Below are 15,606 nucleotides of genomic sequence, written 5' to 3'. Positions count from 1 at the left end.
AATCCTTGGCAAAGGATGCAAAGAAAAACAGAAAAGAGTTCTTTACCTATTTAAACTCAAGAAGGAAAGGGATGAATCAGATTGGTCCACTGGATGTTGATGGTTCAACAGTTGAGGATCCAGCTCAGGTGGCTAACAATCTAAACGAGTATTTTGCATCTACATTCACACATGAGGAGTTATTCAGGAAGGGGAATGTCGTAGGTGAAGTAAACATTGGCAGTGAGCTAGATGATTTTCTAATAACTGAGAGGAAAGTGGAGGAGAAATTGTTGAGGATAAACATAAAAAAGGCACCCGGGGTGGATGGGATCTATCCAGTTATATTAAAGGAGGCAGCAAAGGAAGTAAGCAAACCCCTAGCCATAATTATGAGAGCTTCTTTGGACTCATGGGAGGTACCCATGGACTGGAGATGTGCAAATGTAACCCCAATTCACAAAGGAGGATCAAAGGCTGACACAAGTAATTATAGACCTGTTAGTTTAACTTCAGTTCCAGGAAAATTAATGGAGGCACTGGTTAAAGAAGCACTGCAGGATCATCTGGACAAGAATTCAGTTATAGCTCAGACACAGCATGGGTTTGTTAAGGGCAGGTCTTGTCTGACCAATTTGATTGGATACTATGATGTAGTCACAAAAGAACTGGATGCAGGGAATAACTTTGATATTATATATTTGGATCTTAGAAAGGCTTTTGATACTGTTGCGCATGGAAGACTGCTGCACAAATTGGAGAAGTGTGGCATTCGAGGCAAATTGCTGCTATGGATAAAGGGATGGTTGAGTGGCAGAAGACAGAGAGTGGTAATCAATGGACACTGCTCAACGTGGACTAATGTTATTAGTGGAGTTCCTCAGGGTTCAGTGTTGGGTCCATTGTTGTTTTCTGTATTTATAAATGATATTGATGATGGTGTATCAGGCTTAATGTCCAAGTTTGCAGACGATACAAAGGTTGGCAGGGTTGTTAAGGACACTACTGATACTATGCTGCTGCAACAGGATCTGGAAAGGTTGAGCAGATGGGCTGAGAGGTGGCAAATGAAGTTTAACATTGACAAATGTAAAGTACTACATATGGGAAACAGTAACCCCAGATCAACGTATCAACTCTATGGTACTACGCTGACAGTGGTAGAGAATGAAAAGGACCTGGGGGTAATTGTGCAGGCAGATATGAAGTTCTCTGAGCAGTGCAGACGAGCTGCAAGAGTAGCTCATGGTGTCTTGTCAATGATATACAGGAATTTTTCTAGCAGGGACAGGGATGTGATTATTCCCTTGTATAAGGCATTGGTCAGGCCACACCTTGAGTACTGTATACAGGTCTGGAGGCCTCATTTCAAGAAGGATGTAGAGCTGCTGGAACGAGTACAGAGAAGGGCAACAAGATTAGTGAATGGAACAAAGGGTTGCTCTTACGAAGAAAGGCTTAAGTTTTGCAAATTACAGAGCCTGGAGACCAGGCATCGCCGAGGTGATCTGATAGAGGTGTACAAGGCTTTGAATGGCTTGAGCATGCTCAATGCCGATGGGATTCTTCCTCTTGCTCAGAATAATCACCTGAGAGGGCATAAATTCAAATTGAGGAAGGACGGATGTCGGATAGATGTGCGGAAATTCGCCTTTAGCCAGTGGGCAGTTGGTTTGTGGAATGGACTTCCATCGCTTGTTGTTGAAGTTGATAGCCTAAACAAATTTAAGGCTCAGCTGGACAGGTATTTCGAACGAATTGAGGGGTGAAATGGGAGTAGTGGTTGTTTTTTTTTTTTTTTTTTTTTTTTGGCTGATGCTGAATAAGCTTGCTTTCTTGCATCATATGCCTCTACTAATGCTAATGCTAATAAATCCACAAAAGCCTTGCTAGTGTGTGTGACCAACCCACAAATTCCAGTCAATCTCTGGGAAATTAAAATCCCCCATCATAATATATTCTAATTTACTGGCCCACTATTTCTGTGCACAATTAAGTCTATAACACACCAGGTGGGCAGGAGTGTGTAGCATGCGCTTCTTGATTAGACCAGGGTTCGAGCCCGTGACCACCAAATACAGAGGATGCGGAAAGGTCAGGAAATGACCACAACACATCCCCAGAGCAATATGGCCTTAGTTGCTAATGCTCCTAAAAACCAAATAACAAACAAAACACAACTACAGCAAACCCCCGCTATTTGCGGTCGCCGATTTAATATAAAATGAAATTTAAAAAATGTGAATTTTAAAGCGCCGTGAATATTTTCTGACAAAAAAAAACATGGGCGTGGCTAGAATTATCTTTCCCCGTCAAAACAGCGCTCAGTGGGTGCGGGGGAGAGGGGTGACAAAATCGCGAGCGTGGATGTTTCTCGCTAATCCTTGTTCAGTATGTGTTATGCACTTGTCACGGAAGGTTTCGTCATTTACTTTTAATTTATATGCTTATAAATTGAATAAACTTATCAATTTATAAATTGACATGCTTACAAAAATGATAAATATACCGTTTTGCAGTGTAAAACAGACTTTTTCGAGCGTGTTAATGGAAGAAAGTGACTTTATTGTGGAAAGTTCTTTCTAACCCATACAAAATTATGGCTACGAATAACAAGGGAAATGTGAAAAGATCAAAGAAGGTGATGACATTAGCGAATAAAATTGAGTTATTAGATAAAATTTCTAATGGTGAAAGTGTCTCCTCAGTGGCAAAACATTATAAAATCAATGAGTCAACGATCAATCAAGAAATCGGAAGAAAAAATCCGCCGTAGTGTCCGTGATAACGCGCTAATTGCTTCAAAAATTTGCTCTGTAACTCGTGATGTTAAAAAAATGGAAAAGGCTTTAAATCTGTGGAGAGAAGACCGAACTCAAAATAAAATTCCATTAAGTTCACTCATCATCCATGAAAAGGCAAAACTCCTTTATCAACACTTTAGCAAAACTGGTGATAGCACTGCCAGGATAAGTTTTTTTGCTAGCAAAGGCGCTGGTTTGAAATTTCTAATAAATATTACATTTAATATTAAATTGTTTCTTATTTTCATTTAGAAGCCATATGCTTGCATTTCACTATGTACTGTCTATGTACATAATCATATTATGAAGGTATATATAATACATACATAGACAAAATTTTAGACTAGTTTTTCTTATATATTTCATACTTCGGAACGGAACCCCTTTATTACTATGGGAGCCATAACTCAGTATTCGCGTTTTCGTTATTTGCGACATTTCTCAGGAACGTAACCCCCACGAATAACGGGGGTTTACTGTACTCTCATTTTTCCTTTCCCAGTGCTTGTGTCACACCAAACAGACTAAACATTGCATTGTCCGCCAACATCAATTGGATGCACTTAGCATTAGTAGAGGCATATGATGCAAGAAAGCAAGCTTATTCAGCATCAGCCAAAAAAAAAAAAAAAAACACACCACTCCCATTTCACCCCTCCGTTCGCTCGAAATACCTGTCCAGTTGAGCCTTAAATTTGTTTAGGCTATCAACTTCAACAACAAGTGATGGAAGTCGGTTCCACCAACCAACCACCCGCTGGCCAAAGGCAAATTTCCGCATATCTATCCGACATTCGTCCTTCCTCAATTTGAATTTATGCCCTCTGAGCTGATTATTCTGAGCAAGATGAAGAATCCCATTGGCATTGAGCATGCTCAAAATATTCAAAGCCTTATACACACACCTCTATCAGATCACCTCGCCGGTGCCTAGTCTCCAGACTCTGTAATTCAAAACTTAAGCCTTTCTTCGTAAGAGCAACCCTTTGTTCCATTCACTAATCTTGTTGCCCTTCTCTGTACCCGTTCCAGCAGCTCTACATCCTTCTTGAAATGAGGCCTCCAGACCTGTATACAGTACTCAAGATGTGGCCTAACCATTGCCTTATACAAGGGAATAATCACCTCCTTATCCCTGCTAGAAAAATTCCTGTATATCATTAACAAGACACCATGAGCTACTCTTGCAGCTCGTCTGCACTGCTCAGAGAACTTCATATCTGCCTGCACAATTACCCCCCGGTCCTTTTCATTCTCCACCACTGTCAGTGTAGTACTGCAGAGTTGATACGTTGCTCTGGGGTTACTGTTTCCCACATGTAGTACTTTACATTTGTCAATGTTAAACTTCATTTGCCACCTCTCAGCCCATCTGTTCAACCTTTCCAGATCCTGTTACAGCAGCATAGTGTCAGTGGTGTCCTTAACAACCCTGCCAACCTTTGTATCATCTGCAAACTTGGACATTAAACTTGATATCCCATCATCAATATCATTCATAAACACCGAAAACAACAAAGGACGCAACACTGAACCTTGAGGAACTCCACTAATAACATTAGTCCACGTTGAGCAGTGTCCATTGATTACCACTCTGTCTTCTGCAACTCAACCATCCTCTTATCCATAGCAGCAATTTGCCTCCAATGCCACACTGCTCCAATTTCTGCAGCAGTCTTCCATGCGCAACAGTATCAAAAGCCTTTCTAAGATCCAAATATATAATATCAAAGTTATTCCCTGCATCTAGTTCTTTTGTGACTACATCATAGTATCCAATCAAATTGGTCAGGCAAGACCTGCCCTTAACAAAACCATGCTGCGTCTGAGCTATAACTAAATTCTTGTCTAGGTGATCCTGCAGTGCTTCTTTAACCAGTGCCTCCATTAATTTCCCTGGAATAGAAGTTAAACTAACAGGTCTATAATTACTTGTGTCAGCCTTTGATCCTCCTTTGTGAATTGGGGTTACATTTGCACATCTCCAGTCTATGGGTACCTCCCCTGAGTCCAAAGAAGCTCTCATAATTATGGCTAGGGGTTTGCTTACTTCCTTTGCTGCCTCCTTTAATATAACTGGATAGATCCCATCCACTCCAGGTGCCTTTTTTATGTTTATCCTCAACAATCTCTCCTCCACTTTCCTCTCAGTTATTACAAAATCATCCAGCTCACTGCCAATGTTTACTTTACCTACATCATTCTCCTTCCTGAATAACTCCTCATGCGTGAATGTAGATGCAAAATACTCGTTTAGATTGTCAGCCACCTTAGCCACCTGAGCAGGATGATACAGCAGGATGAATGCTTCCCATTGGTCCACTGGATATTGATGATATCCAGTGGACCAATCTGATTCATCCCTTTCCTTCTTGAGTTTAAATAGGTGAAGAACTCTTTTCTGTTTTTCTTTGCATCCTTTGCCAAGGATTTTTCGTAGTCTGCCTTTGCCTGCTTAATCTCCTTTGTGACTTGGTTACAGACCAACTTATATCTATCATAGGCTTCCATGTCACCCATTAATTTGTATGTATCCCATGCATTTTTCTTCTCTGCCACATGTCTCATTAGTTCATCTGAGAACCATTTAGGCCTAAACCTTGAACAATATTTCTTAGTTGGTATGTAAAGCCTGGTAGCCTCCAAGATTAGTTCCTTGAATGCTTCCCATTTTGAGTTTGCTGTTGGTAACATCATCAGTTGGTCCCACTGTATAGAATTTAAATACTGTCTCAGACCATCATAGTCACCTTTACAAAAACAAAAACCCTTCCCTTTACCTCTGATGGTAGTTACCCCCTTGAGTAAATCCCACTTCAACACACTGTGTTCACTGCCACCTAGTGGTTCATTTATCACTTCCTTAGATTGTGTTTCTTAACTAACAGCATAACCCCTCCTCCCTTCCTGTACACATTGTACTCTCCAAATTCCAATTCTGCACTGCTTACATCTGTGTGACACCAAGTCTCTGATATCCCAACAACATCTGCCTTTGATGTCTTGACTAGCACTGGTGTACATGCACCTATTTCTACTCTTAGTTACACTAACACAGCCCATGTATTTATTTGTTCTACTATGACTCCTGGAAATCTCCATTGCCTTGCTTTCCATGCTGCTGCTCATTCTAATAGAAGCAGTGCAAGAATCACTTTTGCCTCTGCCTGCAGCCACTGTTAACCTGTAATTTCTGCAAAGATGCCCTCATAACTGATTTTTGAATAATGATGAGATAAAGAATATTCTCACCCCTAGTATTTTCTCTAACATGCTGGTACAAATAATAATCATTTAATTTTTTTTAAAAAATAAATTTCTCCATGGCGAGTTCTCTCCCACTTATTCCATCAATATGGGGCAGATTGAAGTCTGCCCATAATAAGACACTGACCTTTACTTGCCCATTTTGTCTGGGTGTACTGATCTCATTATACACTTCAGTCTTCTGATCTGTAGATCACTTCTACCTTCCCTATCTTTCCTAAATACATTATATATATTATTGTGGATCTCATCATCCTCAATTTCTGGGTGGCACCACATTTCTGTTAGCCCTATTATGTCAGCATTAGTTATCCTAAACAGGAGTTCACAACGTGTGCAACAGTTAATCCGGCACTAAGAATGGACATATTGGCAGAGTTTAATCTGCATACAGTTAATGTTACAATTTAAAAGACAATTATTAAAATAATCAGGATAAACCTAATTATGTTCTGCTAGATGACAATTATTGTACTCATGGTGAAGTAATAGAACAACCTATAAAATATACAATTATTCACATACAGCAATAAAATTTATATGATTCTTGTAAAATTTCAAGATATACCTCCTGGTGATATTTCTTTTCTTCCAGGACAGTGAATATAGCCTGGATCAGCTCATCATTATGCTGAATGGTACTAGCGAAGCTATGGATCTCAGAAGAACTTAGAGCCTATAAAAATTTCAGGGTTATATTACAATTTGATAATGATCTTATTACTAACAAAATATAAAAACTGGCTTTAGGACTTAAATGTGGGAATAAATTCAAATTGTTATTATTAAAACAAATTACTGCATAATCCCAATTTTCTAGAGTTATCTTCAATAATATGGAGATTGACATTCTACGATGTTATTGATGTTTTTTTTTTTTTTTTGGAGATGGTACTTGTCATAGCAGGCTAAAGCCACGTTAGCTTCCAAGTATAAATATTTTGTTTATAGTCCAGAACCACATAGGATCAGATAATATTCTTGCAGTTCACAGGATATCACAAAAAATATAATTTTGTGATACACATGGATCTAAACATGCTTGTGATTAACTCTGTACTAACTCTGTAACTTGGCTACGGTTGTCATGCGGTCTTCATAGAAATTAACAAAAGTTCACTAATAAGATACCCCCAGCTTAAATTTGGTACTAAATAACATTAATTAATTAATTTATTTATTTTTTTTTTTATCATGAAAATTGAGGCTTTTTCTACCAAAAGATTTTTTTTTTTTTTTTGCACATTTGTTAGTTATACACTTCACTTAGTTTTTGTGTATATTGTTTTGCAATTACACAATAAAGGGGAATAGCAGAAGATAAACACAAGCATATTTCATTTCTCATCATTATTCACATATTATCAAACATATCATGCTTAGTAACATATGTTTCAAAAATTCTTAAAGTAAATAATCATAAATTTTTGTTTTTCCAGAAAATATACTTTTTACAGATTGAGCTTGGTCCCAATCCCAACAAATGAGATTTTGGATCAGTATCATGGACCAATGGTCCCCATACTTTTAAATATAATGTTCCACTGTCACTGAAAAATATCTGCTACCAGCCCGACTCATGGATTGGGACTGGTAGCAAATATAATTGGTACAGAGAAGGGCAATAAATGACACCAATAAAAATAAAATGTAAACAGAAATGTCTTTTTCAAAAACAATTAGCAGTGACATGATTAGACTGACCTACCTAATAGTCCCTTTTTGTTGGAAGAATGCCACAAGGATGCTGGTCCATGGTGACTTGACTGCTTTCCAAAATTGCTGCAAATTGTATGGCTATGGATCTCTACTCTAAAGAGACCCACAGCCATACACAATTCTACCTCATTTGACAGTTCAGCTGATTTGTGATCTGGAGAATGGGTAGGTCACTTCAGTACAATTCTGGCCATGTCACACGGTGCATTATCCTGTTGGAAGAATCTATTTACAGTAGTGGAACCCCACTTCAGTCATCAGCTGTGATACCCCATTTGTGACGTGGTACGAGTTGCATGTTTTGAAATGCCTCTTTGGTTACCACTGTTGTATTGTACAGTTCTATTACCTAAACACACTCATGTCAACCTCCGCTGGCCTCTTGAACAAAGAAGCTGTTTCAGGCCACATCATTGGCTGGATGTTATTTTCTTATTAGACCAATTTCAGTATACCCAAGCCATAGCAATACATGCAAATCCTAGCAGGGCTGGAGATCCCATGATTCTAAATACCAGGGCATCTGGCATTGACTACCATGTCACATTCAAAGTCTCATACAGCTTCTATGTATCTGTCCACCTGCTTTATATTATATGGTAATACTTCAGAAAAGTATCACATGGTACTAACATGTGATACTGTTCTGAAGAAGTATACCATTTCTTTAAAATGGGCATACAAAGTACAGTGAAAGGAAATTTTTAAAATTGTATGAATTTCTACATTCAATTTCTGCCATGGGGTGTTTTGGTCCATTTCCTATTTCTGAAAATAATATTAGTAATTTGGGTTAACTTGAGGATAAGTTTTGTCCCTAATGTGAACATAAACGAAAGCCTTCACATTCACAAGTTGCTTCCTGTCACTGGAGGAACCAAAGCATCTCCAAATGAAGGAATGCAGAAACGTTTACAATTTTAAAATTATTTCAATATCTGTAATGAAAGAGAACTCAGCAATTTTTGCTACTTTGCTGTGCAAAACAAATGCTGCCAGTATTAGGTGTGAAATGTGCACGCATAACCATTATTAAGTTTAAACTGGAGCATTCTTCTATACACTGTTTGGCTGCTCACTTAGACTTGATACATTACTAACACGTTTACATAATCTTGCTAACAGAAGCCACCTATCACCCAATTATAGACCACTAAGTCTTGAAACATTGTTACAATGGAGTCAAGTTTTTGACAATAGCAATTTGTAAAAATGGTATTGTTAATTGCTATTTATGTTTTTTTTTTTTTAGGAAATTTAGGTCAACCCATGCATAACAGCATTGCCCCTCATGTGAACACAAGCCCAAGACTTAATGGAAAATGTTGGCCTTTCTCATTGCATTTGATTTTATTTCAGTTTTTATGGCACAAAGGCAATTAAGGCCATGATGCACCAAGTCCAACCTTTCTCACTGGAGGAATCAAAGCATCCAAGACAAAAATTGCAAATAACTTCAAAATTATTTCACTGTCTGCAGGGAAATATAACCTTGGAACCAATACTATTTAAAAGAAAAATAAATAATTAAAATAATACCAATTAGAGTGACATATGTAACCATAACTTTTTTTTTTTTTTTTTTTTTCCAGTATGGTTTGTCCTTCACTTCTCGCTTACAGTGTTGGAAATGAAGCAGCATGGCCACATCATAGCTGCCAACTTTTGACTTTCAAAAAGGAAATCAAGCATTTGTAAGTACGAGGAAAACAGGAGACTATTTAGAAAAAGAGTGCTTTTTTGTAAAGTCCATAATGGACTAAAAATTAAATTCCACTGATAACATACATATTTCATATTAAAATACAGCCATAGAATTGTGTACCAATACAGTATACTTTTAAACATACTATACTGGTAAACACTACCTTGAACATTTTGCAATATGTGGATTGTCTTTCATACATTTATCTAATTGTCTGTTTATGATTTCTTCAAGAAAATAGATACAGTTGTGGGCTTTGTCCTCTTCAGAAATGCTGAGTCAAAGCTTTGTTCATAACAATGGCTCTGCTACCTAGACTTGGCTGTAAAGAATCTAATCTGGTTGAACATTCTGTCACACTTAGCATTGTTATTGGGAATTGTTGTAATACCAAGCATGACTTAGGATAATTTATAGTATTGATAATAGTAGTGGCAATGATGCATGAAAGCAAACTTAAACATAAAAAAAAAAAAAAAAAACCACTGAATTTCACCTATTGCTCCAATAGATTTCCTAGTTCTTGCTTGAATTTATTTAAGCCATCCACTTCAAATTTTTTCGAGCATTCAAATGGAGGCAAATTTCCACACATCTATTCTGCAACCATCTGTCCTCAATTTGAATCTGATCCTATGTGCATAGTCTGAACAAGAGGAAGAACCCAGTCAGCATTGAGCTTGCTCAATCCATTCAAAACCTTAAACACCTCAATCAGATCCCTTCACAGGTGCCTTGACTACAGACCCTGCAATTTGCAGAACTGAAATCTTTCTTGGTAATATCTATAATTGGGTATATTTAATAAGTGTATTATTAAATACATCCAACAGAAATAACTTCCAGTTTGTGAATATATATATATTATTTATAATAAAAAACTAAAAAAACTGCAGCCATTGTCAACTCGCTGCAGGATGGAAACCTCAACAATTCATGCTGAGGAAAATGGACCATAATCTGCTATGCTGGTCCAGTGTGGGTTGGCAGATGGATATATATATATATATATATAAAATATGAGATTGTAGTGTGCTACAACAATGAAAATGTTGAGAAACACTGTACTAAACTAATATAATTAAATGCAACTACTGTTAAAAAAAAAAACACCACTACTTACTCACTAGTTATGCAGGAACAATGTGTAATTACACTTCAAGTTTATGTTATATCTATTATGTTATCAAGTTTACATTATGTTATATACGCTAGGTATTTTGCTATACTGTTACATTTGCAAATTTCTTATAAGGTTAAAATTATTTATTTACGCCACTCAATGCGATTCAAAACTTTAGATACCTATGATCTACTTAGGTAGAAGCTCATAGATACCTATAAGCTACTTTCAAACTCCCTTGTGAACTTTCAATTCCTTGATCGAGGACTCCTGTTCATCAATATTTTCTTCTTCTTTCATAATAGCATTTCATAGGTCCTCACATCAAAACTGATAGAACTGATGCTGCTAAACACCTACTACTTCATCTGTTTCTTTACCTTTAATGATATTAAGAAGTATTTAAAACTTGTCCACAAAAACTTTAAATTTGAAAATGATGCACTGCCAATTAATCAAATGTTCTATCTCAGCATTTATAAGAACATTTTTCAGTGGAAACTTGTGCACTACGTAGTCACATACAGCCATAAAGTACTTTTTCACTGAGCAAAAGAACAGAATCTTCTCTTTTTTTCAGCCTCTCTACAACTTTGGAAGTATAAATGCCTATAATCAAGTCAGAATCATCCTCCTGGTTTAGTCTGCTATGGTAATCATTTCCCAAAACAGCAGTGGAAGATTTAAAAACTGTTAGTAAAATAAATTTTTATATAACATTCTTCAACATATCTACAGTTAATGATCTCAGAACATGGATGTGAGGTGCTGTTGTTGTTATTTGGTTTTTAGGAGCATTAGCAACTAAGGCCATATTGCTCCGGTGATATGCGGTGGTCATTCCCTGAACTGTCCGCATCCACTGTATTTGGTGGTCACAGGCTCGAACCCCGGTCTAATCAAGAAGTGTGCACTATGCACTGCTGCTCCTGCCTATGGAGGTGCGAATGTGAGGTGCACTGGATTGAAGAGCTACATTCCATTTTTAAAATGTTGGCATAAAATTTAAAATAAACAAGCAAATTGCTTCATTCAAGCCAGAAGAGAGAAACTTGAACAGACTTTCTCCATACATGAGGATAGGTGCCTAGAGTTAAAGTTGCTTGGCCTGTTTAGGATTGATTTTATCTGAAGTTAATAATTCAGAAGTTTTTTTGAGTTCATTAATTTTTTCTTCTTGCAAATCTTTTGGATTACGAACTGCGTTTGAAAATGAGTCAGTGCAACTTATTAGCAAATTACTTATCATACTTTTCAATTTGGTAATTCTAAAAAGTGTTCATATTTCTTTTTTAATGACTTCTAGACTCTTCTTTTAACAGAATTGTCACCATCAAAGGTTGCCAACTATTTCAACCAGTGTAGTTGTACATATATTTTTTTTTTTTTTTTTTAATATTACAAAAGCTTTCCACAATGTAATATAAAACTTAGAATCACTTTCATTACTGCTGTGTGTAGCAAGGGAAGATTCTCCATTTTTCAGAGCTATCACTACCTCTTTCTCTATCCCTGCAACTTCAGTAACAATTTCTGTTGATTTTGTTCTTTGACAACTGCATTTTTCCCTCCCTATTGCATTACTTGGAAACATATTTCTGAACAATGCACCTACAAAACGAGCACAACTCACAGTAAGATATTTGAAGATACAAACAATGCAAAAAAATGTCACATAAGACATCATCATGAGTTTAAATATCTATTTCTGCATTTCTTGCTATGCAGTTCATGCTGCAATTTACATCATGTTTCTTACCACTTGAAATTGAAAAATTGTATCTACATATGGTACTATAGGCAAAGGTATTAATATACAGTATTATTTTTTTCAGATTTTCAATACTTTGAAAATCTGTTGTATGTCTTCTGAAATTAATTTCATCCTATTTCTTCAGCATTTTACTGAAAGGCATTGTTAATTAGCATTGTACTATGCAAGTTCTATGAATTTATTGCACATAACAAAGAACAATGCTATTATTCATTTCTATTTGGCAATGTAAACTACCACAGCACATACCTATTGGCCAATTTGTAAACAAAAATGTGCAGAAATTCACAAAATTTAGAAGAAAAATTCAAATTAACAATGTTTTATTTTTTTTCTTATAAAAGGAAAGACTGATGTGTCACACAATTACTCTGAGAAAACTGTAAAATATCACTTCAGAAACAACTTGGTGGGTCTATATTTAAAGAAGTGTAAGAAGTTTCAGTCAACCTTTAACCAACAAAAAATGCATAATTTCCTCATGCAAGGAACATTACAGGTGGTTTCCAGTACCCACTGTAATATTAAAATAAGACCTTAAATTTTAAAACAAGTCATATGCCACTGACTGACAACAAAACAATATTTGAGAACTACACTGCTCAACAAAATTAACAGAACACATAGAAAACATGGTGCAACTTGTGCAGCTTGGGATGAAGCTGAACAAAATTTGGTATGGTGATGTACCATAAAATGATGAAATGAGAAGATGGTGAGACACTTCAGACAGGTATAAGGGACATTTATAGGGGTTTGTATAAGAATTACCAAAAAGGTCACATTACATCAGTATGGCACATGATCTCCCTCCAATGGCTAAACAGGTCAGACAGTGGCAGTTAACCATTCTTGATATATGGGTGTCGATAAGATTCTGTGGCAATAAATCACATTTGTCCACCAGTGAATGCCTTAGCTCACCAAGTGACAGAGGAGCTGGCTGTTGGCATGCAATGTGACAACCAAGGGTATCCACACATTTTTGATTGGATTTGTCTTGTGATATGTTGGCCACAGCAGTTGGATATCTTCAGTTTCAAGATAGTCTTCCACCACTTGAGCTCTATGGGCAGTGGCACTACCACGGATGTAAAGAAAATCTGTGCCAACCACACCTCTAAAATATTGCACACAGGGTTGGAGGATCTTTTCTCAGTACCTCTTCGCAGTTACAGTACCGCTATCAAAAACATGAAGAGGGATGCAGCCGTTGACCATTATTCCGCCCCACACGAGAACACCTCCACAGTAAGTGTCCCTTTATCTGAAATTCAAGGGATGGTACTGCATTCCTCGTTTTCTCCAGATGAAATAACATCTAGAATCTGTTTATAGGCTAAAATGGGATTCATTCAGATAACAGGACTGTACCCCATTTGTCAGGGTTCCAAGTCACATGTTCAAGGCACTAGTTTCGACGAGCTCTGCAGCGGCTTGGAATTATAGTAAAAAACCACTGGTTTGTGTAGGTCCACTTGAATTGAGCCTTCTTAATACAGTCCGGTTGGAAAAGTTTCACCTCAAGAAACAGTTGATGACAGTAAATCATAGTGTTCCATTTTACTGTTAGAACAGATAGCAGTCTGTTCTGGTTGACATAGCCCTTGGGTAACCTTGGGGAGCTGTTCTTGTAATGGTTGCGGTCTCCTGAAATGTTCCATAGTGCCAAGATGACACAATAAGCCAATGTGCTACCACTGCCCAGCTTCAAGTCATCCAACTGCCCATCATCTCAAAGACTCTTCTAAACGATGATGACTTGCCTTCCTGAGTACTGGAGATGTGGCTATTCCACTGAGAAAGCCAAAAAACAGGAATGAAGTGATGTGGTCAAAACCAGTGTTTTTATAGGCATGAATAATTTGCATAATGTGCAGCTCCGTAAGGTGGTAGATCGATTTCTATTGGCTACTCTGAATTTTCATGCCCGAATATCTATTATATCAAATAATCGCCTTCGACAATGCTGTTCACAGTAAAATATTCATGAAAAACATTGTTCTGTTAATTTTGTTGAGCAGTGTATATCACAAGCATACCATAAAACAAATGTAACTATAACAGACCAGAATAATGACTTAAAAGACCAGACCTGCTTATAAATCTAATATTTCATCAATTTATTTAATTCTGAAATAACAGTAGTTGGCATTTTTGAAATGAGGGCTTTGGAAAAATTGCAATTTATTTTTTAGTATAAAAAAAGTACTACAAAGAACTTGATTTGAATGTTGCATGCTTTTTGAACTGTGCATTCATTTTTTTCTTCAAACAATCCTTCTAGTCTTCCTCATTAACAAGCTTATTATATATATATTTTTAATCAACCTGCTTATTACCCATTTACTGATTGCTCCCAGTAAATAGTAATAAGAACTTGACCTTAACTCACACTTAGTACAAAATTTTTTATAAAAAAAAAAAACTGTTGTTCTTTGCCATCATTATCCTAGAAAGCAATATTCTGGAAACAAAACAAGAAATGGCACTACAGAAGAATTACTTAAGTGAAAAACATTAAAGCTTTCTCTAATGAATGATTATTAGGCAACTTTGATAAAAATCATAATTGATTGCAACTAGTGTCTTCTTGAAGACAGTCAATTTATACATTAAGCTACTATATGAAATAATTTCAAAAATTATATAGTTTGATACAAAAACAATCCAGATAAAGAAATAAAATGCTAATTAAATGCAACACAAGCATTTTTGCAATGTTATGTAAAAGTACCTTATAGTCAGTCAGCCACTCCCGGATGATGGCCTCCGCCATTCCACTAGCCACATCGTCACCTCTGTGGCTAGGCTGTAAACAACCCTATCTACAAACAGAATTAATATATTAGTTACAAATTGACAATTTAAAAGATCAATAAATATAAATGCAGCAGAGGTAATATGAAATTTTTAAAAACACTATAATTACTGATAGTTTAATAGGGTGCACCTTGCCCAGTGATGTCATCCAGTCAGTTCATACTGGCTGCGAAACAATTTCTTCAGGGATGGGATACACTTAAACAAAAAGGGTGCAAGAAAGGGTGCTTGATTTAACACTTGTTAAGAAAGCAATAAATTTTAGAAGCAAAGTATTATTCAATGCACAGAAATAATGATATCAGATTATAACAACAATATACATTTTATAATAGTCCACACGTTGCCACTGGTTTATTGAATTCCATAAGTAGTTTTGAAGACACAGGCTCCTCTGACCACTAGGAGACAT

The 15,606-nt window shown here is 36.6% G+C and overlaps 1 protein-coding gene across 3 annotated transcripts in view; it reads right to left on the bottom strand.

Annotated features, from left to right (window-relative positions):
* Window positions 1-15,606, bottom strand: part of Hyccin (PI4KA lipid kinase complex subunit hyccin) — a 419,644-nt gene that overhangs the window by 215,421 nt on the left and 188,617 nt on the right. For all 3 annotated transcript variants that reach the window (XM_090388084.1, XM_090388086.1, XM_090388085.1), the window contains exons 2-3: window positions 15,109-15,199; window positions 6,619-6,726 (exon numbers count right to left, since the gene is read on the bottom strand). In XM_090388084.1, coding sequence (XP_090244210.1) covers window positions 6,619-6,726; window positions 15,109-15,150 — 150 coding nt within the window. In that variant the 5' untranslated portion in view covers window positions 15,151-15,199. The remainder of the gene's footprint in view (window positions 1-6,618; window positions 6,727-15,108; window positions 15,200-15,606) is intronic.

Source organism: Mastigoproctus giganteus, chromosome 13 (genome assembly GCF_048544385.1).
Source record: "Mastigoproctus giganteus isolate SK-2022 chromosome 13, ASM4854438v1, whole genome shotgun sequence".
Classification (NCBI taxonomy): domain Eukaryota; kingdom Metazoa; phylum Arthropoda; class Arachnida; order Uropygi; family Thelyphonidae; genus Mastigoproctus; species Mastigoproctus giganteus.
Note: the sequence above shows the minus strand (reverse complement) of the source record. Positions and strands in the feature narration are given on the sequence as shown.